Source organism: Xyrauchen texanus, chromosome 45 (genome assembly GCF_025860055.1).
Source record: "Xyrauchen texanus isolate HMW12.3.18 chromosome 45, RBS_HiC_50CHRs, whole genome shotgun sequence".
NCBI classification, from domain to species: Eukaryota; Metazoa; Chordata; class Actinopteri; order Cypriniformes; family Catostomidae; genus Xyrauchen; species Xyrauchen texanus.
In genome coordinates, this window is record NC_068320.1 from 15,635,370 (window position 1) to 15,662,923 (window position 27,554).

Sequence of the window (27,554 nt, forward strand, 5' to 3'; positions counted from 1 at the left end):
TGATGAGATCATTTTCATTTTTGGGTGAACTATCCCTTTAAATTTTATGTTAAGATCTGAGATCGAAACTAAAACCGCCATGGTTACTAAACAAGATGTTTGTGTATTACATCCCTACCATCCAAGACACAAAATATTCTGATCACCAGTTTTGCTGGTCTTTTCAGCATTATAATGGCCTGATGTTTGAGAAGCGAAGCACAATCTGTACTTTTCTCACACTTCATTGCATTAACATACCCTGCTTAACTCTGTGAAGGCAAAAACATATGATGGCTCCTCACTTGGTCTATCTGTGCCATGTAAGTGAGTGAAGTATCCATTATTCCTCTCTCTGGGGATTCAACTCATGGGCTCCTCAACTGGCCTGACAATTACCATGAATTATCTTCTCTTCCAGACAATCAATTAAGAGAATTATTGAACTCATCTCTTTCTTCTGAAATCTTATCGGTTCTCCCCAGCAGGGCAGCTCAGTGGAGATAGATCGCAGATTGTGAAACCTCTAAAGACTGACTCTTTATCGCCTGAGAATTTCCTTAATGTGTACTACTGCATGACACTATATTCACCTTTTCACAGCCCCTAAACTGAACCTTTAAATAAAACATTCGTGATGAACTAAACTAGGCTTCAGGTTCTTTGCAAACAACATAAGATGCCAAGCAATAAAAATGTTCCCATTGATTAACAAATTGTCAGATTTTTTTTAAATTCAGCATCAGCTGGATTAGATGCAGAATAATTGAATAACATTTCAATAAATCAACTGTAATTCTGAAAATCAGAGTCACACACGCTGGTTTGTACAATGTCATAACAGTACTGTGCATCATCAGCCATACATTCTGCAAGCAAAGAATTAATGATCGTTTTCTGCCACCTAGCGTTTCACACAAAAACAAATATGTACAGTAAAACATTTGTGATACCATAGTGCCCTCTTACGGAGGCTCCTCTTTTAAAAGTTAACCATGAACATATTAGCCATGTTGTTTTGGTATCTTATTTATTCAAACTATTTTGTCATCTTTTCTCATCTTTGTCATAATAAAGGTTAACCTACTGACTTGACAAGCCATTTAATTTGGCTTTTGCTCTTTCAAGGTTTTGGACATTTATTGGATACAACATTTAGGTAGCATTGCAAAAGTTCTAAAGAACTCACCAAATTGAGATTTTATGGATGAAAAAGTATATTTCCATCGTCTTTGCATTTCACCAATGCTTGACATCGTACACAAGAGCCATTAAGGCTTCATGGGAAACAGGTGTGTGATCAAACGTTTTGAAGCCAGAAATTTAGGGGACTTTTATTCTGCATTCACATTTACAAATTGAGGAATAAAATAAGGATAGATAATTTAATAAATTTTGTATACATAAATATAAATATAATAATAAATTAATTTAATACAATATATTTTAATAAATAAAATATATTGTATTTTAGTCAAAAATGTAATTGTGTAATTTATAAAAAAAAATATTTAATTCGATTATTTTATATATATATATATATTAGTAAAAAATGTATCTGAGAAATTACAATTTAATAAATTAATAACATCTTGTGTTTTAACCTATAACAATATATACTGTGTGTATGAGTGTGCGTGCGCGTGTGTGTCCTAAATAAAATATATTAAATTAAATACATTTAATAGGTTTATATTTGAACAAAACTGCATTTAATTCGGTACATTACTTCATGTCTTCGACTCTGAAGTTACCTTTTCTGTGCAGCAGCACCAGAATCAAGTTAACCCTTCACTCTGAGCTTCATGCGAGAGGGAGGGGCGGGATTTGTTCATTGCACTTCGCGCGGGAACGCGCATCAGCAGCCGCTGAGCTCAGGACGCGCGCTCTCCGCTGCCGCTCGTTCTTTGTCCTCCATTGCAGCTGGTGTTCGCAGCTCCACCACACAGCGCAGGCCCGAAGTAGCGCAGCCGCTCTGAGGTTAGTGCCCTACCGCGCAATCTCCAGCCATTTCAGCCCCGGCGCAGCCGCACCAAACAACCCGGCAGCGTTTGTCTTTCACACACTCACACACACGGATGCAGATCGCGACGATGCTAAACAGAACATGGTCTGATATCGCAAAAATTTGCCTGGATGCCATATTAATTATTTACCCCGCTTGATTTGGGACAAAAAGTGTAATGGCGCAGATGCAGGCCTTTGGCCTAGTGAATTTGTATGTACATTGCAAACGTATCGCTGTGGATTTGTGCAGATGCTAAATGGCATTGCAAGGCTTGTTAGCTGGTGTTTATATGTTTAAATCAGGAAATAAAGTGAATGATTGCCTAATATCATATTGACACATTCGTGTTATCGATCGGTCGTTATCGGAAATAATTTCGTGTTAATATGGCTTTATTCACACCGATTTCCCTTAAACTGAACCGGCTTGCATTTGAGCTAAAATATATGTGATGCATATTATCTGTGTTTAATACCGCTTATGAAAGAGTTATTTGACAAATTGTCAGCAGTGTTTAATGTTTGTTTTGCACGTTCTTTACACATTATTTACACGGCTTGAAAATAACCGCCATTTGCCTGTCGTTATTTATGCTGGACTGCATTGCTCTGTATTGCTTTTATAGTATTATGATGGATTCAAACTAGGGTTGCCACCTATGTCTGATAAAAAACCTGGACAAATCAATGACCCGGCCACCGCTTTGCTCACAAGTGAAAATGTCCATTAGACATTAGACTCAGAAGACACAATTGGTCGTTGTGCAGTAAGATTGTGCATAGTCGTGAATATTTTAAACATCTCAAGTATTCTCACTTATCTTAACTTATAGCTACCTCTGGTTGCTTAGATACTGGTGCTTGTGCTTGCTTTTGCTTTGCTAAAGAAATAAGTAGAGGGAAGACATTAGATTTGCATTTACCATACCTTAGCCACATCTATAGCCACTTTTATTTAGTATGTCTCAATCAGACATTGGAATAACAAAATCATACATAAATGGGCCTTAGCTTACCTAGTCTTCCATCTATACTTGGCGTTTCCCTTTCCTGCAGCTATCAGTGGTTTCTGTTCTTCAATGAATGTCTTGAATTCAGTGCATGACAATTTGAAATTCAATCTGACCTGAAGCTCAGACTTCACCATTGCAACTAACAGTCTGTTTCTTTTATCGGACCAAACATCCTCCATATGACTGAACACTCTGCATAGGCATTACTGACTGGTATGGAAAAAACAAAAGCAACTACTTTCAACAGCTCAGTGGATTCAGTTGCCTTGCTAAAAAAATTATTTGTTTTAGCATGGTCATCCAAAGCAGTTTTGCCTTCATGTTTAACCAGAATTTTAACTGAGCATACGGAGCAGGTAGCATAAAGTGGGTCGCCTGGTGTTGGCTTTAGCCACGTGAGTAATTGTGTAATTTTTCAACCAGTCATTATTAAAATATGTCGAACGTTTCATTTTCTTTTTACTGGCCTGTCCGTCTTTGTGAACACACTGTCATCTTCGTCTTCCGTCTCGCCACCGACGTACAATCTTCTTCACACTGCTTCTCAAATTGCCGCCTGTAGTAACTGGATAGCTGCCAAGAAGACAGACGCGCTAGATGACGTAGCCTACGTCACGTCACGTCACACGTCCCAGAGCCAATGATAGCGGATTCTACACACAAGAGACACGGACCACTCTGTGCACAACGCATAGGCTATTTCAAGTGGAGAGAAAATAGATAGTTGAATATACATATTCACGTAGCCTTTCGAAAACCGGGACATTTAGTGTCCCGGGAGAGTGGATACATTTCCCGGGACAGGTTATTAAAAAGAAGGACAATCCCGGTAAAACCGGGACAGGTGGCAACACTAATTCAAACTTACCTTTTATAACAGTATAATTAATCGTGGAGATGGCTTTTTTGTGTTTGCGAGTGTTTTTGGTAAATGTATCAAATGTACCGTTTTTCGGAGTTGTTCAGCCATTGAATTGAACTGAATGATGATGCACGAGCTGGGCTATAATACAGAGGAAGTACAGTGCGACATCAACACTGATTATGAATTTACAGTGGAGGACAAAAGTTTGGATTAATGTAATTATTTTGCTGTTTCAGAAGGAAATTTGTACTTTAATTCATTAAAGTGGCATTCAAATGATCACAAAGTATAGTCAGGACATTACTGATGTAAAAAACAGCACCATCACTGTTTGAAAAAGTTATTTTTTGATCAAATCTAGACAGGCCCTATTTCTAGCAGCCATCACTCCAACACATTATCCTTGAGTAATCATAATAAATTGCTAATTTGGGACAAGAAAACACAGTTGAAAGATATTTGTTTCATTAAATGAAGCTTAACATTGTTTGTTTTTGAGTTGCCACAGTATGCAATATACTGGCATGTCTTAAGATCAATATTAGGTCAAAAATGGCAAAAAAAAAAAAGAAACCGCTTTCTCTAGAAACTCATCAGTCAATCATTGTTTTGAGGAATGAAGGCTATACAATGCTTGAAATTCTTCACACAATTCTTCATGCTTCTGAAGTTTTCATACAAAGTTGTACTCTACAGTCTTCAAAGACAAAGCACATCTGGCTCTAACAAGCACAGAAAGAGATGTGGAAGGCCAGATTTACAACTTGACAAGAGAATAAGTACATCAGAGACCCTAGTTTGAGAAATAGATGCCTCACATGTCCTCAGCTGACAGCTTCATTGAATTCTACCCACTCAACACCAGCTTCATGTGCAACAGTAAAGAGAAGACTCAGGGGTGCAGGTCTTATGGGAAGAATTGCAAAGAAAAAGCCACTTTTGAAACAGAAAAACAAAAAGGAAAGTTAGAGTGGGCAAAGATACAGATATTGGACAACAGATAATTGGAAAAGAGTGTTATGGATCTAAACCCCATTGAGTTTTTTTGGGATCAGTTAGACTGTGCCCGACAAGACAGCCACATCTATGGCAAGTTTTACAGGAAGTGTGGGGTGAAATGTCACCTGAGTATCTGGACAAACTGACAGCTACAATGTCAAGGATCTGCAAAGGTGACATTGCTGCACATGGAGGATTTTTTTGATAAAAACTCTTAAGTATTTTAAGAAGTTGGTGAATGAAAGTATCAATTTCTTTCCATAAGAGCAAAATCTGTACATTATTCCAAACTTTTGGCCACCAGTGTATTTCTTTGATTTTTTTTCAGTGTGTGGCTACTTCACAGTTCTGTCTTCATTTACTGTCCAAAACCCTGAAATAAATGTTATCAGCACACTGCTTTCTTTATGATACATGTCATTACAGTATCTTGTTTTTCAATAAAACATGAAAAACAATGTCTTTTTTTTTGTGCCTTTTTAGGTTTTTTTTGCGAAAATTTTATAGCAGAAAATGAATCTTGTAAACACATTTTGTACATTATTAATAACAATTCTTAATATATTTATGCCTACCAAAAGCGTATGTTGTAATATATATTATTTACATATGTAAATGCTGAAATTGTCAACTTTCAAACTCAAAAATCTAATATCACAAAAATGTGGTTATTTTTGGCAAGAAAGGGTGAACTGTGATAGTGGCCGCTACAGGAGGGATGCTATAATATAAACTTTATAAAAAAATTTAAAAAAAGGAACAGGTAATTAGGAACACAAGTATATTAATTTCAAAGATTTGCATCATTTAAATTTGACCCCCACCCATAATCCTTTTTAAGGTTTAGTTTTATATATCGACTATATTATGTGCAAGGCCTTTTTTTTATTAATTTTTTACTTACACTTGATGGTATTAATATAATACCTTGTTTGACTTATTTACTGGCATTCAGGTTTAATAGCCAGCTGTTTGTCACTTTAAGACACCTTTTAGCTTTTAAAATGGAATGAGACATTCTGACTCAGGAGACTGTATGTTAGCTAAAGTTAAATAAGGCTGGTGTTAGAAGATGTTATTTTCATTAAAGGAATATTCCGGGTTCAATACAAGTTAAGCTCAATTGACAGCATTTGTGGCATAATGTTGATTACCACAAAAAATTCATTTCATTAAGTTTCTTCTTGTCTTTAAATAAATCGATGTTACAGTGAGGTGCTTAAAATGGAAGTGAATGGGGCCAGTTTTTGGAAAGTTTAAATGGAAATGTGAAGCTAATAATTTTATAAAAGCTCTAAAGTTGAACTAAAAAAACAAAGTTACGGACCTTTTAGGGTTTTCATGGCAACAAAGTTGTGAAGTTGGATTTAACTTTACACAGAAAAGATTAGCAAACATTTTTATTACTAAAATCATGGTAACATGCCTATTGTTTACATTTTGTGGAAATACTTTTTAAAGTTTATGGATTTGCCCCCATTCACTTCCATTGTAGGTGCCTCACTTTAAACCAGATTTGGCTTTTTTTTGAAGAAGAAGAAAAGGAGGGACAAGTCTAAAATAATTTTGTGGTAAAAAAAATAAAGCTTAACTTTTATTGAACCTGTATTATTCCTTTAATTTATTAAGACTAATGTCACATTTTTTTAACCACTCTTCGGGTGTTTTCAAAATACAGTAAGTGAATCTGTCTCATTTGCTTGAATTTAGGTATATTAGCTATTTACTTGTGGAGTCTGTTTGTGCTATTGTTTTTGTGTGTTTCACTGTGTTTGAAAGAAACTGTATTGTGTGATGGAAGACCACACGGTGCATCAAACGGAGCACATGACAACCATCGAGGCCCACGCCGTCTCTCAGCAGGTGCACTTAGCCACGTACACGGAGCACATGCTAAGCGCTGATGAGGATTCGCCCTCCTCACCCGATGACGATGCTTACGATGACTCTGACATCCTCAACTCAACTGGGACAGATGAGGTCACTGCACACCTGGCTGCTGCAGGTAGGTTCCTACACATAGTTGTAAACTCATCTACAGTTCAAGTCAGAAGTTTACATACACTTGGGTTGAAGTCATTAAAACACATTTTTTAACCACTCCACAGATTTCATATTTGCAAACAATAGTTTTGGCAAGTCGTTTAGGACAAATGTTTACAGACAGATTGTTTCACTTTAAATTGACAATCACAATTCCAGTAGGTCTGAAGCTTACATACACAAAGTTAACTGTGCCTTTAAGCAGCTTGGAAAATTCCAGAAAATTATGTCAAGCCTTTAGCCATTTAGCTTCTTATAGGAGGTGTACTGAATTGGAGGTGTACCTTTTGGATGTATTTCAAGGCCTACCTTCAAACTCTGTGCCACTTTGCTTGACATCATGTGAAAATGAAAAGAAATCAGCCAAGATCTCAGAAAACAATTGTTGACCTCCATAAGTCTGGTTCATTATTGGGAGCAATTTCCAAATGCCTGAAGGTACCACATTCATCTGTACAAACAATAGTACGCAAGTATAAACACCATGGGACCACACAGCCATCATACCGCTAATGAAGGAGATGCATTCTGTCTCCTAGAGATTAATGTAGTTTGGAGCGAAAAGTGCAAATCTATGCCAGAACAACAGCAAATGGCCTTGCGAAGATGCAGGAGGAAACGGGTAGACAAGTATCTACATCCAGAGTAAAATTAGTCCTATATTGACATAACCTGAAAGGCTGCACAGCAAGAATCTACTGCTCCAAATCGCCATAAAAAAGCCAGACTACAGTTTGCAAGTGCACATGGGGACAAAAAAATGGTCTCAATCTGATAGAAAATTTGTGGTCAGAACGGAAATAGCTCGTGCAAGCTAGGAGGCCTACAAACCTGTAACTTATTGTGTGAAGCTTGAGGAAGGCTACCCAAAATGTTTGACTCGAATTAAACAATTTAAAGGCAATGCTACCAAATACTAACAAATTGTATGTAAACTTCTGACCCACTGGGAATGTGATGAAATAATGAATTCTCTCTACTATTATTCTGACATTTCACATACTTAAAATAAAGTAGTGATCTTAACTGACCTAAGACAAGGAATTGTTTTATACGATTAAATGTCAGGAATTGAGTTTAAATATATTTGGCTTAAGTGGATGTAAACATCTGACTTCAACTGTACATGCCTATCCTTTGACAAGTAGTTATCGAAATGACCACTAGATGGCAAACTTAACTATATGTCAATGTTGTACATAACCAGTGAGAACTTTGGTCCTTTTGATTTATCTTAAACAGCTGATACTATGCCCGATATTTTTTTCAGGACCTGTTGGCATGGCAGCAGCCGCCGCCGTGGCAACTGGGAAGAAACGTAAACGGCCACATATATTTGAGTCAAATCCCTCAATCCGAAAAAGACAACAAACTCGCCTGCTTAGGTGAGCCATATTTGTAGTATTCCTAACTAGTCTCTTTGCATAGGCTTTTTAATATGTAATATAACTCTGTAAAATCTATTGGAAGTTTTAGTCTCTATATGAACTGCTCTCGTTCTAGGTCTATGTTTGTGTTTTTTGTATAAAAAACCCTTGCTGTTTCTGCAGGAAGCTGAGAGCTACTCTAGATGAGTACACAACACGGGTTGGCCAGCAGGCTATTGTGTTATGCATCTCTCCTTCTAAACCAAACCCTGTATTTAGAGTGTTTGGAGCTGCTCCACTAGAGAATGTGGTGAGTATTTGTGTGTTCATTTAAAGGGACAGTTCACACAAAAATGACAGTTCTGTCATCATTTACTCACCCTCATGTGGTTCCACTGGTACTGATATGACATTGCTTCCTCTGTGGAACACAGACAATAAATGTTAGGCAGAATGTTAGCCTCAGTCAACATTCACTTTCATTGTATGGAGAAAAAATTATGTGATGAAAGTGAATGTTGGCTAACATTCTGCCTAATTTTTTTTATGTTCTACCGAATAAACAATGCTGAGGTTGAGTGAAGGATGATAGCATTGTCATTTTTGGGTGAACTATCCCTTTAAGTGCAGTGTCTCTAATCTTACCACTGTTTTAGCCTGTCCTTTTTTCTTTAATGTAATTAGGTAAGGAAATATAAGAGCATGATTTTGGAGGATTTGGAGAATGCTCTGGCTGAACATGCACCCCCTGGTGGTGGAGAACTCAGTTCTGAACTTCCTCCACTCACCATTGATGGCATACCAGTGTCTGTAGACAAGATGACACAGGTAGGCACCAGATGGCACTATGAGGCAAGAATGCATTGATGATGTCTGCCTTCTCTTAACACCAAAAGCTAAAACATGCTTCTGCTGTTAAAAAGAAATTGGCACGAAAAGCCAGTAAACAAAGCTGCTATAAGGTTCCTGTGTTTGAGAACGTATGAGTCTTTATGATGGGTTAAAGGGTAATAGTGGACTGGTTTCTGAAATTGTTCCCCCAATGTCCAAATGAAATATTTGCCACTGCACTGCTTTAGAATCCTGCTATGGCTAACGTATCCGTAACAGTTACTCCAAGGGTTTTGCTTGGGTCTATTCCCAGAACTTCTTGATTGTCTTTGTGATGTTGCTGATGCAGTGAATCAGCTCAAAAGCATTAGAGACTGAGAGCAATGAAGTGGCACTGTTGTGGTTCTGTGTCCCCATAACAGGCAAACAAATTGGCCAGGGCCAATTTATGAAAATATGGGGTCAAAAAATGCCCTCAAAATTAATTCCTCAGTTTCTTATTTGTAACCTTTGATACATTTCTTAATATTATTTTCTAGGCCTAGTTATAGGGTTCCACATGGTGTTCCCAAAATCTGGAAATATCTGGGAATTTATCCTGAAAAAGTAATGGAAATTTCTATTGTAAATATATATATTTTGTCTTATTATTTTCTGCTCTAAACAATTTAATCACCTAATTATTGCTCTTGCTAAGAGCTTGTGTCGTGGAGAAATTATTGCAAGCTATAGTGATGTTCGATTTGTGAACAGATCTTTCTTTTGAGTATGTTCTGTTCAGTTAATTGGTCAAAATGGTTTGCAAATCGTTCTGGGCTGCGTTTCGTAGAGACCTTTGGCGCCAGTGGTTTCTACAATCTATTTAAGCTTACGTTGCTTTTGGGAAACGCTGAATGATTCAGTAGCAAATCAGTCTGAAACAAAATAATTCTTAAAAATTGGTTTCTAGAAATCACAAACAGCATGTTATACAAAGTGTTATGGTGATTTAGCTGAAACGATTAGTCGACGTTATCGACAATAAAAAAATGTCATTGTCGAATAGTCGTTTGATCTCATTTAACGTTATATGAGATCACATTAAACTCTTAAGCACTGCAGCTCGCGCCTGACTGAGGAGAGGAAGAATTACACAGATCACAGTCCAGATGCACTCTAAACTTTCCAAGCAGCATCAGGTGATGTACATCACAAAGTACAAGGGAATTATACAAAAATACCAAATAAGTAAATTCAGAAGCACTCTCGTTGTGGAATAAGTAGAGTCGGAGCTCTTTAAAGGAAACACCCCAGTGTTACATTTTAAATGCAGTTTTAATGCGTTATAGCTTTATTAAAGTTCAAATGATACAGAAGCAGGTCATGTAATTAACTACAAACTCAAAAACTGGCATTTCTCTGTGCGGTCAGCGCCTCTTCTATGAGTTGCACGAATGTCCCAATTACATGTAATCTGTTTCTAGCCAGCACTGATTATATCACACACATTTTTAAAAAGCATATCGTCCCAGCCACAACTCAGTGTTGTAGTGCCACAGAGACGTATTTCTTTCAGTTTTTGAGAAAATGTAACTACGAATGACTTGTACTGTAGTTGTCTCTGCATTTTAAGCTGGAATAGAAGAAATTAACACTGAAAAAGTTCATATATTTCAGCTTTACTGGAAAGGTTCATTTCTGACACCGACCACTTAGAGAGGTCACTTTAACTTAGAGAGTTACTAAAAATAATTCCTGAAATGAGACCATATAACTAGTTTAGCCAGTATAACCAGTAGGCTACTTTTACCAGTTCATCCATTACTCGTCACTCCTCATGGTGTTTGAGGATGGATTGCAGACAGCTGATGTCCCTCAGGACAGACACACCTTGTAGTTTGTGGCAGGTCTGTACAGGGTCATCAGGTGAGGCTTGTGTGCGCAAGTAATTATCTTGCACATCGTGGCCAAGCAAAAAGCTTGCTGATTGGTTCCCAGGTGGATTAAGAGCAGGGGTGGGGGGCTGTGTTTGGGGCATGAGATTCCTTTTAATACCTTCGCCATGTAATTAGGCCATCTGCACAAACACAGTGGTGTTTGTGACGCTAATATAGGCAATCTGTTACACAGACTGCAAACAGTGTAATTAACATTTTTTATTTATTAAGTTCATCCATTTATGTTTAAGCAGTCACCATTATGTGTTTTTGGGCAATTATGTTTTTATAGATATATTATAAAAACTTAATTTTATATTTTTATTTAAAATGTGTGTGTATGTGTATATATATCTAATATACAATTGTTTAAAAATTGTGATTTTCTTGGATATGGGAAAAGTCATGAAAATGTCTTTAGTAAATATATATTTTTCTAGTTATCCTTGTATATAAAATATTTTATTTCTAAAAATTGCTATTTGTGAGTGCAATCTGAAATCAAAAGGTTTTTAAAAATACTTATCCAGTAAAAATGAACGATTAAAAACATTATGGAAATTCATTGTCAAAAATGTGTGGATGGCATCTAATTGTGTTTTATGTTTCAATTAATTGTTAATTGGTTATATCAAAACGTTTTAATCCCGTGCGTGAAAATAATTCTCCACTTGCCCTCTGTCATCTGTCATATTGTCATCTGTCACCGTCCAATGTCAGACAGACAGGAAGTTTGTTTGTGATGGAGAGAGAGAGCGGTAGGGAGAAGCTCTTTTGGGAACTGATTTATTCCTCCCAAGGCCAAATTTAGCCTGTGCTGTTGAGATGAACAGACGTTGCTCCAGTGCACTGGTCATTACAATCACTGGCTTGCCCACGGAATTATCAAGGGCATTGAGTGCATTGCACTAAACTCCACCCTCAACCTGAGGATTTGTCTGTCTCTGGGCTAGTTGTCTGCCCCATATAGAGGTCGACTGATAGTGGATTTTGCAGATACCGATAAATAAGGTGGTGGAAAAGGTAGATAACGTTTAATTGGCTAACCGTTTTTAAAATCGATTCATAGGATGTTACAACATTTTCTGAGTCAGCACAGACGTGGAGGCCAGAGTACAAAATGAAAAAAATCCCAGATGTATTTTATTTTTCAACCAATAATGTGTTACATAACATGGGACTTTTAACACTAAACGATATTGATTTACACCCTTGGAACTCTTATTTGAAATGACTAAGACCAAGTTAAGCTTTTTATATCCTATATATTATTATTATTATGGTGATGAGTGACAGTTCCCCTCTTCAAAGTCAAATTTGGCATTCTCGCATGGAGGAATAAGCAACTAAAACGCAACAATTGGGACAGATTCATTGATAAAACCGATATATCGATCGGTCTACCTCTAGCTTCATATAACTCAACTTGGGTCTAAAGTTCTTAAATCTAATAAGACAATAATTGTCTGATATATGATAAACACAATATTATTAAAATGTTTGAAAGGCACAACTGCACTGAAATTCATCAAACATTCTATTTTTATTCTACTTCTTTTTTTTATCATAATTTTCAGCAATTAATTCAGCTAGAATTCCCTAGAGAGTAGTTTTGGTATTGGGAGCACTGAAACTTTTAAAGAAATTAACCATATTAAGTTTAATAATAGCCTATCTGATTGACTTGCATTGTTAAAATGTACCTGATTCAAAAACTAACCGAAAACAGCATGACCTCATTGTAATCTGCATTGCTTTTGGTCTACTTTATTTATTACTATAATGAATTGTTATTGGTCTTTCCCATTTGTTTACAATAATGGGTGGGTATGCCAGAGATACAGTACAGAGAGTAAAAATACTCTGTGTTTATGGACCAGCCAACATCAAAGTACATAATGTTTTCTGCATAAAATATATTTAGTCTGTCTGCTTGGTTCATTTCATTAGAGATTAGGAAATCCTTCCACAGTTTTCTCCATCAGCTGTAGTCAGACTGTGTTGGAGCCTTACCTATAGATTGGTCTTGAAATAGAAATCGAATTGACTACTTTTAGAACCTATATGTGTGGTCAGACTGTCTGCGCCCAGCTGTACAAGGAATAGGAAAATCAATGGCTTTCTGTTTTAAACTTATTTTACACACATTTTATTTTTCCAAAGTGCTCACCACCATTCTCAGTCTAAAATCATCTGCAGTTATTTGTCTGAATTTATACTTTGTTCCTTTGCAGGCCCAGCTCCGAGCATTCATTCCAGAAATGCTTAAGTATTCCACAGGCCGTGGGAAGCCTGGCTGGGGGAAAGAGAGCTGTAAGCCCATCTGGTGGCCAGAGGATATTCCCTGGGCTAACGTTCGCAGTGACGTCCGGACAGAGGAGCAAAAACAGAGGGTAATGTTGACCGAATTGGTGCTTACATTTACATTACATTATATGTGTGTGTGTGTGCACTGCCGCACATTTTGCAGTGTTTTAACAATGTTCAATATTTATCTCGATAGTTATGTACAGTGGCAAGAAAAGGTATGTGTACCATTTGGAATTAGCTGGTTTTCTGCATTAATTGTTCATAAAATGTGATCTCATCAACAATGTGCTTAAGCTAACTACACACAATTAATTATAATCGTTCATGTCTTTATTGAACGCTTCCCATTTAACATTCACAGTGCTGTGGAAAAAGTAAGTGAACCCTCTGATTTAATTACTGGTCGATCCTCCTTTGGCAGCAGTAACCTCAACCAAGTGTTTCCAGCAGCTGCGGCTTAGACCTGCACAACGTTCAGAGGGAATTTTTGACCATTCTTCCTTACAAAACTGCTGTGGCTCTTTTGAGGCCATTCCACAGCATCTCTATTGGGTTAAAATCTGTGGCCTGTCTAAGCCACTCCAAAAAGTGTATTTTCTTTTTTTGAAGCCATAACAGAGATGTTAACCAGTTTCAATTATTCCTTCAGGTCTTTAGCTGTCAATATAGGGTTCTTTTTTACCTCATAGTAGAGCATTCTACGGTGTTCCCTTTGAGTAATTTTGGCTGGACAGCCACTTCTAGGGAGAGTAGCCACAGTACTAATTCGTCTTTATTTATTGACATTAGGGCTGTTAAATTAAATTTAGAAATGTTTATATTCGTCAATTTTGGATGTGTGGCAAGCACTGGTGATGACTTCTGACCCATTGCATTCTTGCACTAAAAAAGGCTAGATGAAGTGAAACAAAAAACAGTTTACCAGATACCAGGTGTCTTGAGATGCATTTTAAAGTTATTTTTAACTTGATACGGCATCTAAAAACAGTGCTTCTGCACGAGACGCTGAACAAACTAAAACAAAGAGAAACAAAAACTTTCATCTAGCGTGTTTACATAGAAACAAATAAAAACTGGATGGTTTCAAAAGCGTTTGGTGTGAACGGCCCCTTTCAGTAGGTGGAGGTCTTTCGTCGTTGCGTCTTGCTCTCTTATCAGCATTTCTCAGATTAAGAAAGGGGTTTGTCTGTAAAGGAGTTCAAGTTGGAAATGTGTGTCTCAAGATACCTTCTGTTGTGTACTGTCTGTTTGAACTGCCCTTGATCAGGGATCATGAGCCGAATACCACTGCTATCTTGGATCAATTCTACCCTACATACAGCTGTAATTAATGAAAACTACTGTGGTATAATCGCTGTTATTATGAAGTATATACTGTGGTAGTATATACTGTGGCACCAGTGCAAGTGTAACCATGTTTGCACAGAGTTGCTTATTGAAGCGTTGAGTATATGATCCAACTAAAACCTTTTTTTTTTATGCATTTAATTTAAAATGGAATATTTTTTTTAACAGCCAGGAATGTTCTTTGCAATAATATTACACAGTGCTGTATGGTTAAATGTATTCAATGTGCCCTCTTGTGGACTAATGAAATAACGTCAATATAAAATATCAGCTAACTTTAAAATTCACATTTAGAACATTTTTAAGGTCATTTATTTTATATTGTTTCTCTATCCAATTGACTGCCCTAATAGACAGTTTGTCTAAATGTGAATATCTAAGCTCTTTGAGATAACTTTGAAACCCTTTCCAGCTTTATGCAAAGCAACAATTCTTGATCATAGGTCTTCTGAGATCTCTTTGTTGCAAAGCATGGTCCACTTTAGCAGATGCTTCTTGTGAAGGGTAAACTTAAAATGTTTTAGTGCTTTTTATTAGTCAAATTTCTCTCCATTTTCTCTAACCCACACCTTCAATCTCATTTAATTAACTGGATGCTAGGTTTGCCAACTACTGACTCTAATTAGCTTTTGTTGATGTCATCAGCCTAAGGATTCATATAATTTTTTCCTACCTATACTGTGAATGTTTGAATGATGTATTCAATATGTGCAAGAACAATACAATAATTGGTGTGTTATTAGTTAAAACAGATTGTGTTTGTTTATTGTTGTAACTTAGATGACGTTCAAACAAGATTTTAAGATCATTTTATACATAAATGCAGGAAAGGGTTCACCTACTTTTTCTTGCCACTGTATTTGCTCTGAAATGGCTTAACATAATTATTTTCCCAATAAAAGAAACCAAAATCAACCAAACAACTATTGGAACCAAGTAGATTCAGAGTTTTAATTCAAGACATAACACACATGATCAAATCTAGTTAAAATAATAGTATTTTTCACTAAATGAACACAAGAAATAATATTTAATATACAATGTTATTTATATGCATCAATATTTACCTGTTTGCTCTTAAATACCTAATTAAGAGCAATATTTAGCTACATGTATATTTACTAAAACATATGTATAAAAAAACGTTTATTTTGCATGATTGTGTAAATGTATCATTAAATCACATTTAAAACATTTGTATTAACACACTCATACTCATTGAAAATTTTAATGCAAAATGTTGCTTGCTTAATTTTATATTGACAGCAACATTGTTATGAAAATTGCATTAATATTTAGCTAATATATCACCCAGCCCAATCACCTATGTAGTTAGAATGCAAACTTGGACCACGATTAAGCCACACCATAATTTTGTTCGTTATTCATAAAATTGCAGCTGAATTGACACACATGAGATAAAGCTTGCATAATATTGACTTATTGAGGGTTTATTTCCATTGAAAACAGGTGTCATGGACGCAAGCCCTGAGGACTATCGTGAAAAACTGCTACAAGCAGCATGGGAGAGAGGACCTGCTCTATGCCTTTGAGGACCAGATCACCACACAACAAGTTACCACAACAGCCACACACAGCATTGCGCACCTGGTGCCGTCACAGACCGTGGTGCAGACGATCAGTAATCCTGATGGAACAGTCTCGCTCATACAGGTGAGCTCAGGTCCCTGCTGTGGGAACAGCTACACAGTTGTTTTTGACTACTTGGACAACTCATACTATACCCATTAAACTTGATTTTTAGTTATATATAAAGTATAGATTTTCTTGAAAAACAACTAACTAAGAATAATCAAAACTTACTATTTGCTTTAATGCACAATCCTGATCTTATTGTGCATAATTCATTGTGGGATATTATTCCAAATAAAAAAAAAAATGCAAAAACATTTTTTAAATGAAGATTTCATACGGAAATATGTTACATTATGGAAGTAAAGTGTGTTGTGAATGTGTTTGATCCATGTAAAAGTATTTTTGCTGAATAACTGTACATGCTAACCTTGAAAAGCTTTATCAACAGGTTGGCACTGGAGCCACAGTAGCAACACTGGCAGATGCATCAGAGCTGCCAGGTACAGTGACAGTCGCCCAGGTGAATTACTCCACAGTGACAGATGGAGAGGTAATGTCAACACACAGGGAATCACACACTACACATTTTAATCTTAATATTTAATTAGTTCTTAACTTCCATATGTCTTGTCCAGCCCTCTACATACAGTACATACAGCATTATCACTAGTTAGTGAACTATAGATAATCACTGTTCAAATCCATTCTCTCTCTCTCTTTAAGGTGGAGCAAAATTGGGCCACACTACAGGGTAGTGAGATGACCATACAGACTACGCAAGCATCCGAAGCCACGCAGGCTGTGGCCTCCTTAGCTGAAGCTGCTGTCGCTGCATCACATGAGATGCAGCAGGGGGCAACAGTTACCATGGCGCTCAACAGGTACTCATAGGAAGCAATGGTGAAGTGGGTTGGACAAAGAGTGATAGAAAGGAAATACAGTCCAAGGCACAGGTACATGTCCCTGGGGTCTTGTTAGCAGACTCACCTGAGCCCACTCTCCTGTTTATCACAAGCAGGTAGCAGCAGCAGCCCAGAAACACAGCACTGCAGGAACAATTGGTTATTGGTTGATGTTCCATTCCCACAACAATTAGGCTGAGGCATTGTTTTCTGCTCTGTGCTCACAGTAGCACACTTTTTTAAAGCAGTAAATGAACTCAGTCTGCTGAGCACAGTCAGAACTAGTGATATGCAAAAAAACATTTTCAAAATCGACTAGTAGGTGCCGTTGCCTGAATGACTAGTAGACTAATCGGTTTTAAAGGTATATTCCAGGATCAATTAAAGTTAAGCTTAATCGACAGCATTTGTGGTGTAATATACTGATCACCACAAAAATACTTTTTGTCTTGCCCCTCATTTTCTTAAAAAAAAAACACAGCCTTTAAACCCTCAAAAAATTGGCCTCATTCACTTCCATTGTAAGTGGCTGGCTTAGTTCGATTTATACCTTTTTTAAAGAAAAGGTGGGATGATTATGAATCATTTTTTGTGGTAATCAACATTATGCCACAAATGCTGTCGATTTAGCTTAACTTTAATTGATCCTGGAATATTCCTTTAATGAAACCAAGTATAATTAAACTGGTTTCGGTTTCATCTGATGCCAATCAAATGCATGTTCAGTGGAATGGAAGACTGAAAAAACTGCGTGAGGAGCGATGCAACTGCCAGGATTGTCCATCTGTAGGCATAGACCATTTAAAAAATATCTATAAAAAAAAATACAGATTATGCATTATAATCTGGAATTTGACGTCCGATAGTAATTGTCTTGAAATGTTTTGTAAAAGGTGGTGAATACAAGGTGATGTTACAAAAGAAATGTTTTTATCACTGGAACATTTAGAGAAGTAACTTCTCAGAAAATTTCGGCATGCTAAAGCCCTCGGAGAAGTCGTGACTCTTTCTTAATTGATCCCCTTTAAAGCACCCATGCGCAAAATATCATGGATAAAATGAAAAATGACTAGTCAGCCCATTCCTAGTGGGAAGTTTTACATTTCCTTCGTATAATAGTCCCATTCACAAGTTTCGTAAATAACCCCCATCTTTGTTTTATTTAGACATCTATCTCAGATCTGTCAGAGCCAGAGGGCCATTTGTAGGCCAAGTAACCAATATCATTCCCTGAGGTTAGTGATTTCCTGCACTAGGGGGCACACCAATCTGTCTTTCAGATCCTGGATAAAATCTTTATAAAGTATTGCATGGTTATGCAAGCTGTGCTATTGTAAGATGTTTATTTTCTCAGGCTAATGTGTATGTGTGTGTTGCAGTGAAGCAGCAGCTCATGCAGTGGCGACATTAGCGGAAGCCACTCTTCAGGGCGGAGGGCAGATCGTCTTAGCAGGAGAGACAGCAGCCGCAGTAGGAGCTTTAACTGGAGTTCAGGATGCCAGTGGTATGAAACCTCCCCCTCCCTCTCACTCTCTCTCTCTTTCACACACACAAATGCACTGCATTGCATTCACACACTTGGAAACAAGCACAACCGATTTATATATCATCTAATTTTCCCACTAATATTCCAGAACTCCGGTGTTAACTCTCTGATATTGATAACACACATACACACACCTGACTTACTGTATGAGGACGCCCAAACATGATGAAACATAATGAAATTGATAGATGCTATAAAATTTAAACAGGAATGTTTGAAGTGGGCAAACATATAAATGACAACATATTATATAAACATCCATTTCGCCATCAACAGTGTCACTCTAGATTCCGTCTAGGTGTGTGCACATATGAGTGCGTGGAAGTCTGTGGAGGACTTCTGTAATCCCCAGGGTGTTTGTGGAACAGATGGTGTGTGTGACCCGTGTCACACACTCCAGCCTCTACACTTCTCTCTAATCCTCACTTTGCCTCAACCACTAAGTGCTCTGCATATGCACGGCACCGTCCAGTCCTCCCTCTGCTATAAGTAGAGTGTGCATACACGTGCATTTGTTGCTGTAGGTGTACTGCAGGTATTTGTACTGCAGGTATTTGTTACAGCATAAAGAATTGGCACAGTACATTTCCTCTTTAAGCCACACTTGACATAAGGACTCTAAACAAATCATGCCAGTATTCATATATGTAGGTATTTAACATCTATGAGCTTCTTTTTTTTTGTACAAGATTTTAGGTTAGTTTATTTTAAATTAGTCTGCGGTGACTAAGTATTTTCAAAGTACAAATAATCCATGTATTCAATTAATATGGTCTTTAAAATATATGATAATGAATAAAATGTTGTTTAAAATAGTTTAAAATGGAGAATAGCATGTCACACTGCAGGGTACATCAACTTCCCGGAAGTATTTCTACGATATTTTTATCCGTAGAACTACCCACGTAACCATAGATTGTTATTTTATTTTTTAATTATACTACCTAGTGCCCTGGCTTTTCCTGTTTCCCTCGGTGACCAAATAGAAGCCCCTCCCCCTCCTAACCCAGAGGATCCCTCTTAAAGAGCTTTGATCCTCTCCATTATCAGTGCATAGTCTAATCACAGAGCCAGCTGTCAGCACTGGAAAGCCCTGTCCATAAAGAGAAGAAGAGACAGTAGTGAGGGGTGCATTTAAATATAATAGCTGATTAGCAAGCATTAAAACTACATTTAAAGAAATGGACATCAGCCTGCTCTCCTATTGGTATATCAATTTGAGCACTGCCACTCTACCACCAAAATACAAGGGATACGTCAATACAATATTATATTATATATGCGCAATAGAATAATTCAGAATTTTTAATTTGTTTTGTTTTACTCACTTGTTTCTTCTGTATTTTACACAAGAAGTGCTGAACATCCTGCGTTTAGCCCTAGAGTTTGTGTAAAACATGGTTACATTGCTGGGCTTTTTCCAAACTGTATTTTTGCACCCTTGAAGGGCACCTTGGGAAGGGGGCACCACTCGAAGGGTTGGTCCAAGCAAAAGTAAGAGATCATTTTTCACTAAGGGCCCTTTCACAAGAGTTTTGTGAAGGCTACATTTTAAACTGTAATGCCATGCTCCCTTCAGAGTGCCCACATCAAGAGCTCTGTCGTGTAGTAAGTAGGGCATAGGGAGGATCACTTTCTTTTGGAATTTGCCCAGTGTCTGTAAAAAAACATGAGGGAATATGGAATCTTGGCACAAGTGTGTCATTGTACGAAAACCCTTGATGTCTAGCTGTGTGGAGGATCTGTACAAATGAAACAAGTTATAGACAAAGGCTCATTCTATGTTTGCAATTGCTCGAATAATTGAAAAAATTGTGTTTGTGATGCCACATTAAGTATCTTCCAAACCACTTGGTTGTCAATCTCTTATTTTCCCAAAATTTAAAAAGTTTAACTTAAAAATTCTTGCCATTGGAATATTGACACGATCAATAATCTGCATAAATAGCGGTATTTTCCTCCTTGTTGTATTAGTTTTACACGTTTTGAAGTTCACTAGCAATTCTGCATGAACCGTGATTCAACAGCATACTAAACCACACGTTTGGGTCCTGTAGTCCGAGGGGATTGTATACTCACCATCTCTTGATTGACCATCTGTTTGTCTTTTTTCCCCGCTTGTTCTCTTTTTATTTTTTGTAAAGGAAGGGAAAGAGTTGCTTGATAAAAGGATGTCACTTTATATAACACTGTACTGACCACCTCTAGAAAGGTTACTTGTGGACAGATGATGGTGGGACTGAGTACACTCCATTTCCCACATACGTAAACAACCAAGTTAACTGTTTATCTGAGCGAACTGTGAGTCTCTGCTGAAAAAGAGGCCCACACCTTTAAGCTGGGCAATTAAACCTAATTCGCACTTCTGCTCAGGAGCCTGGTGAGAGTGTAGTCAACAACAGACACTTGCCGGGGCAGCTAGCATTTATTGACCTTATTCAATCAGTGAAATGGCAGTGCTAGCACAGCTTTGAAGTGGCTATTCTGAGGTTGTTGTGACTTATTTAAGTTATTATTGGTCCTGTGCCCCTCTTTCACTCCATAAGCCTAGCAGAAACCTTCAATGTCAGACTGATAGAGGGTTTGTAGGCACTTCACCCGAAAAGCAATGCTTCACATACTCCCCAAGAATTATTGAAACAAGATGTGATTATGAGAAATCGGAGCGTTTAGACCGAGTCACTTGTATCTGCCAGGCAGGCTTGCTATGTGGAGTGTGTTTTGAAACGGATTTTCATTTGTTCTATTTAAAGGGTGAATCTTGGGAGTCATATTTCACCCCAAAATCAGAAGGAAAAAATATGAAGTTTTGGTAACATATATGAACTAATTCTAATGAATATAAAATATATTTACATTAACAACATTATTTAACATGAACTGACAACGAACAATACTTTTTCAGCACTTATTAATCCTGGGTGATGTTAATTTCAACTTTTACTAATACAGTTTTAAAATGCAGTTTTAATGTTTGTTTTTGTTTAAATTATTTCTTGCATTATAGTAATAACGATAAGATTGTTTTTGCATTATATTATGCTACTGAGAATTTGTCATGGGGAGTTAAAATGTGCTTAATTGTCAAGGTTTTTTTTAATTTTTTTTATTCTGATTTTGGGTTGAAATAGGACCCTGATACGATATATTTACAGGTCTTGTGAGGTTCCTTAAGTTGATGTAAGGGTTCTGGGGGGAATCATGTTGTCCATACCTATTTAAGATGCATTTAAGGTCAAAACTTATCTGCTTTTTTGTTAAAATTAGATTAAAGGGAGAATTTATCTTGAGGAGGTGGTTGTATTGGCATGGGAAGCAAAAACAAAGTATCTGAAATGCAAAATGATGGATTTTATTGAAATATGAGACATTTCTTAGGACTTTGTGACAGCGTTGTACCATTGTGACTCGGAAGAAACTTCATTAGTTTTGGAGCACTGACAAATGCTAGGTTTCTAGATTGCCCCGCCCCAATACGCCCCATGTGACTGCAGCAGTAATCCAGACTGCCCTGCTCACAGCTAGGCATGGAAAAACTGAGAGAGATAGAGAGAGGGGTACACCTAGAGTCAGAGAGGGAGATCGTGAAACGGAAGCTGGGAGTGGCCGCCTCAATCACTCCATTGTTCCGCATTGCAGTGTGATGCAGTAGCCCTGCCCTCTGCCCAGACCACGTAATGCTACTGGAAACACACAGTCTAACATGGCCGCTTGGCTCAACGTCCTGCCCACAGTCTCGTCCGACTGCAAAAGTTTCCTCCGCTTCCCTCCCTCCAGCTGACAGGCTGTGTGCTGGTATCAACGCTGACGTATGTCCCAATCAACTAAACCTCTTCAGCGGGTGCCACAGCTGTAACTACTATGATTTGGGTGTATGATGTGTGTTAAGCATTCCCAACATGTGTTTTTATGTGGTTAAAATATAAATATACCATCATGAATGCAGTTTAAAAAATAAACTTTTCCGTGACGGGGCAATGATTCCTCCGTGGATTTGATTTTCAGGGGCATTTATTTACATTTATGTGGCCCTTTTTTTTCTAAACATATAAAAAGTATTCTGTCACTATATAAATACTATATCAGATGTTTGTTTTTAACAGAAAAATGCATTACAGGGGCATTTTTTGCCACCACATTTTAAATTTCAAGGGAATTTTGTCACTTTTGGTGGCATTTTTGACACAAGCCCAACTTCATTTTTTGACCCTGCATGAAAAAATACACCTGAAAATGTATTTCAGTGGACAAATAAAAAATATTTCAAATAAAAAGCTAATTTCTGACTCTGGTTTAGACGAAACGAAGATAACAGATCTTTCTAATTGCAGGTCTCGTCCAGATTCCAGTCAGCATGTATCAGACAGTCGTCACCAGTTTGGCGCAGGGAAATCGACCTGTTCAGGTCGCAATGGCTCCCGTAGCCACACGCATCGACAATACGGTAACACTTGACGGACAGGCGGTGGAGGTGGTGACCCTAGAACAGTGACATACACTGCCCCTGCAGATGTGTGGGACAGGAAGTTCCGCACATACATAAAGGAAGTAACTGCTGGAAAATATTGTAAAAAATAATATTTTTACCTGTTAATACATCTGCAGGGGTCAAAAGATTTTTTCTGTATATTTTTATTTTTACCTTGTAAACAATTAATTGTCTTTATTTTTCTGCTGAGTGTTATCTTTGTTAATGTTAGTTAATTTTTTTTAGCTGATGTTTGATAAATGTATTGCAGAGTATACTTAGAATTAGTTGTAGACTAAATCTTTTTCTACAGTTACAGTAAAAGGAAATTATCAACCAACATTTTCACACGTCAAGAACTTGGTGGCATAATTTGTTTTCTGCATTCGTTGTGGTTCATTTTTCCCGTATAAGGCATTAAGTGTGTGCGCTCTCTCTCTTTTTTTCTCTCTCTCTCTCAGTTTTTATCTAGGTTTGTGCTTATATATATTGTGAACCAACTTGTGCCATGATTTTAGTATTAGAGCCCATTACCCTTGACTACTGAGATGGACATGCATACATGTATGGTTTTTGATTTTTCTTGTTTTGTCACACTGCAAAACATAGAATTGTCAATCATGCATTTCATATGAACTCTCAGTGGGGGAAAAAAACTATGATCTTGACTGATTAAGTGGTATATTGAATGAGAGCACCATTTCCTGTTGGTACAGATTTGCTTTGAAATTTGAACACTGTCACTCAGCTCTATTTATAGTCTTTCATTGAATTGTACTATTAATAGATGACTATAAATGTTGACTTACCAATGACAAGGTGGAAGATGTAGCACTCCGTATCATACTTTTTATACTTCCGAAAATAAACAACTTTACATACGCATAGCATTATGGAAAATGAATCTACATATTATGAAACTGCTGGGGAACGTGTTTTATTTATTTTTATTTATTTTTCATTAATGTTTTTGTTTAGATCTGTGCTCATATCCTTGAAATCATACACAAGACAAGGAAATGTCATAAGTGGTGTCAAGATTTTGAAGTCAAGAAAACCACATGTATTTTGAATTCTGGTGGTATTACATTGCAAAGTGGCATAACTAAAAACTCATTCTATCTCTTTCAATGTTTTTGTTATATTGTATCTACAATGCAATATACATTTTTTGGTGTTTGGCAGTTTTCAAATCAGATCACCTGTACAGTATGTGCATTGACTTGCTTTGCTATGTTTCCTGCTCTTGGACAGTTACAATTTGTATATGCCTGTACGACCACATAGTATCAACCTTTTTATGTAAAACTTGCAAAATATACATTTTGATGAAACCAAACCCTCCTACATTGCTTGTCAGAATGGTGGTGACATTGTTTGGCACCACATGTCAGAGTTTGTCTTTACATTTTATCCTCTCTTAAAATAAAATGGCCACTATTCACAAGCTGTAATTGATATTCTGTCCTCCTTCAACTTTGAGTTTCTTCTTGTCAACTTGTATATTCCAAGTTTAATACAAGTTAAGCTGAAACAACAGCATTTGTTGCATAATGTAGATTAGCACACAAACTGATTTCGACTAGTCCCTCAAAATCTGGGTTCCAGTGAGTCAAGTCAACCTTTATTTATAGAGCACATTTCAAAACAACAGAAGTTGACCCAAAGTGCTTTACAGATCAAGCAAACAAAATGACAGTAATAAAAACATTTAAAGTTAAATAGAAAAACATTTAAATACAACATCATGTATTTATCCATGTTAAACTATTCATTGATCTAATCAAAAGCCAGGGGCGGGTCTACGGGGTGGCGGTGCCCCCCCCAAAATTCGATTGGCCACCCCAGGTGCCCCCCCCCCCCATAAGATGTCTTGTGATTGGTTCATTTTACGGCCAATCAGTTTATAGACTCTACTGAAGTTCGTGATTCAAAGAAGTTTTTTTTTTTTTTTTAAAGCTTAAAGTCATCTTTATTGCCAAAAAAAAATGATACAAATAACAAGTGACTTATCAAAATATACATAACAATTTTCTCAAATAACTGTCTACAATTGCCGTAAATTGTTTCGACATACTTTGTTTTAAAATGTTATTATCCTTCAACAACACAAACAAGGTACATCAACAAATCTCTGAATATAACCTCAATTGTTCAGCCATAGGTTGAGCATAGCTAGTACAAAGAACAGAAAACACACTATGAACAAACCAATAATTAAATAGAAAAAAAAAAAATAAATAAATAAAATGAAAAAATAAATAAAAAAGGACTTTTTAAATTAATTTAAACGTATCCAAAAGAGAAATCAGTTTAAGGGCTTTCTGATTTTTAACAAATTTTAAAGATTTGCACAAGAGTTTAACCTCATTCATCCAGTGATTCAAGTTGGGTTTAGATTTAAACCATCTGCATTTATGAATGAAAAACTTTCCAAAACATAACAAGAAATTATAACAAAATCACAATCTTTGTTTTCCAGACAAACACCAAACCTAATTAACTTCCACGTGAGAGGTGGGAGTTCAACCCTCCTAGACCTTAACCAATTCTGCACCTCACTCCAAAAGGGTTGCACCAGATCACAATCAAAGAAGACATGCTCTAGATTTTCAATATTTGTTTCACAAAATACACAATTATTCACATCAAAATTAAATTTCAATCTTAAAAATTCTTTAGTAGGATAAATCTCATTTAAAATTTTGAAATTCACCTCCTTAGCTTTAGGAGGGAGAGGAAAAGACAAATAATTTTTCATATTTCAACCTTATCAAAATCTTTAAGCACGTATTCCAGTCTAATTGGGTTTGATTAGCCTGTAAAAAATAAATTCTAATGACTATTTGTACATTTTTTAATCACAAAAATCATAACCTTCTAAGGAGAGCTGTCTCTGTTACGGATAAGATGAAGGCAGACATGGAGTGAGGATCTATTTGCAGGTTTTATTGAAAAAACGTGAAAACAGACAAAACAGGAACAAAGGAAATACCCGCAATGGGGAAATAAAACAAAAACAAAAACATAGAAAGGTTGTACAGGCAGGACAAACAGAACGAGCACGGAAACAGGCATCCACAAACATAAACAACCAACAGGGGAATGGAGAAACAGCAGGGTTTAAATACACAGGAGACATGATGACAAACGACGATCAGGTGAGCACAATGACACAGGGCTGGCAGTGATGAGGGCCGGGAATCATGGGAAGTGTAGTTTTTACAAACGGAATAAACGGACAGTCTCAGTACTGGGGAGATTTTGGAGTACAACATGTCTTCTTTAACCATTAATCTTAACGGAAGTGGTATAGCTCTAATCATTCTATTAAACATATTAACGGTGCACTGTACTTGGAATTTCTCACAAAACACTCTATACAGTAACAAATTTCCATTATCATCCAAGAAATGGGCAATAGCCCAAATCCCTTTAGATATCCATTCCTCAAGATATACAGATTTTCTGCCAAATTTTATATATCTACTATTCCAAACTGGAGTGTTGTGAGGAGTGAAGTTATGTTTGAACAATAGTTTCCAATAGAGCAGCACTTGCTGATGGAAGGATGAAAGTTTAACTGGTAACGAGGTGCACTCAAAGTCACAACATAACAGAAAGTGTATTCCCCCCAGTTTGTTAAAGTTAGCATTGGGAGTGAAATAAACCAAAAGGAGTGGCTATTTTGAATGAAGGATTTTAACCATTTCAATTTCAAAACACCATTCATAATGTCAAAATCGATAGCATTCACCCCACCGTCTTCATATTTTTTAATCATGTCCTCCTTTCTAATGTACTGACACTTATTTCTCCAAATAAATTTAAAATTCACCTTATTTATTAATTTAATCATTCGTGTCGATATGGGCAAGGAGAAGGCTGGATAGATGAGTCTGGACAAACTATCCATTTAAGGTAAAAGAACCCTTCCAAAAATTGTAAGATCCCTCTGCAGCCATCTATTCAATATGGACTTACATTTATCTATCTACTTTATCTTTAGAAATAATAATCCCCAAATATTTAACTTCCCTTTTAATTTGTATATTAGATAATGACTGCAAAGGAAACTCATGCAGTGTTAACATTACACATTTGTTTAGGTTTAAATGTAAAGCTAATGGAATTTGATATTCATTCTTTAGAAACAATGTTGTATCGTCAGCAAACTGGCTTATAAGTATATGTCTATCCAACACTGAAAGACCTTCAGTACCATTATTTTTAATCAATATAGATAATAACTCTGCAACCATTATAAATAATACTGGTGAGCTTGCCAGTCACCACCGAAACAGAAGAATCCAGCTGTTTTAGTTGAGGTCTGCCTTCTTTCTTTTTCGACTGTTTTCCTCTTTC

General features: G+C 36.8%; 1 protein-coding gene across 3 annotated transcripts; it reads left to right on the forward strand.

The window, feature by feature from the left end:
• The first annotated feature begins 1,860 nt into the window (after positions 1–1,860).
• Positions 1,861–24,631, forward strand: nrf1 (nuclear respiratory factor 1). Of its 3 annotated transcripts, none has more exons than XM_052118836.1 (12): positions 1,861–1,959; positions 6,643–6,868; positions 8,177–8,291; positions 8,457–8,583; positions 8,958–9,101; positions 13,255–13,413; positions 16,148–16,351; positions 16,722–16,823; positions 16,997–17,154; positions 18,342–18,410; positions 18,555–18,679; positions 23,053–24,631. In XM_052118836.1, exons 2-12 carry the CDS (start codon positions 6,658–6,660, stop codon positions 23,211–23,213), a joined length of 1,575 nt encoding a protein of 524 aa, XP_051974796.1. In that variant the 5' UTR covers positions 1,861–1,959; positions 6,643–6,657; the 3' UTR covers positions 23,214–24,631. The 3 variants fall into 3 exon arrangements, with proteins under 3 accessions (XP_051974796.1, XP_051974798.1, XP_051974797.1); XM_052118837.1 differs by having other exon boundaries at positions 1,894–1,959; positions 6,631–6,868; XM_052118838.1 differs by lacking the exon at positions 18,342–18,410.
• The last annotated feature ends 2,923 nt before the right edge of the window (positions 24,632–27,554 follow it).

Coding starts and splice junctions, on each gene's coding strand:
- nrf1 (XM_052118836.1), top strand. CDS start 6,658: ATGGAAGACCACACGGTGCATCAAACGGAGCACATGACAACCATCGAG. Junction 9,102..13,254: donor CTGTAGACAAGATGACACAG/GTAGGCACCAGA, acceptor GTTCCTTTGCAG/GCCCAGCTCCGAGCATTCAT. Junction 13,414..16,147: donor CAGAGGAGCAAAAACAGAGG/GTAATGTTGACC, acceptor CATTGAAAACAG/GTGTCATGGACGCAAGCCCT.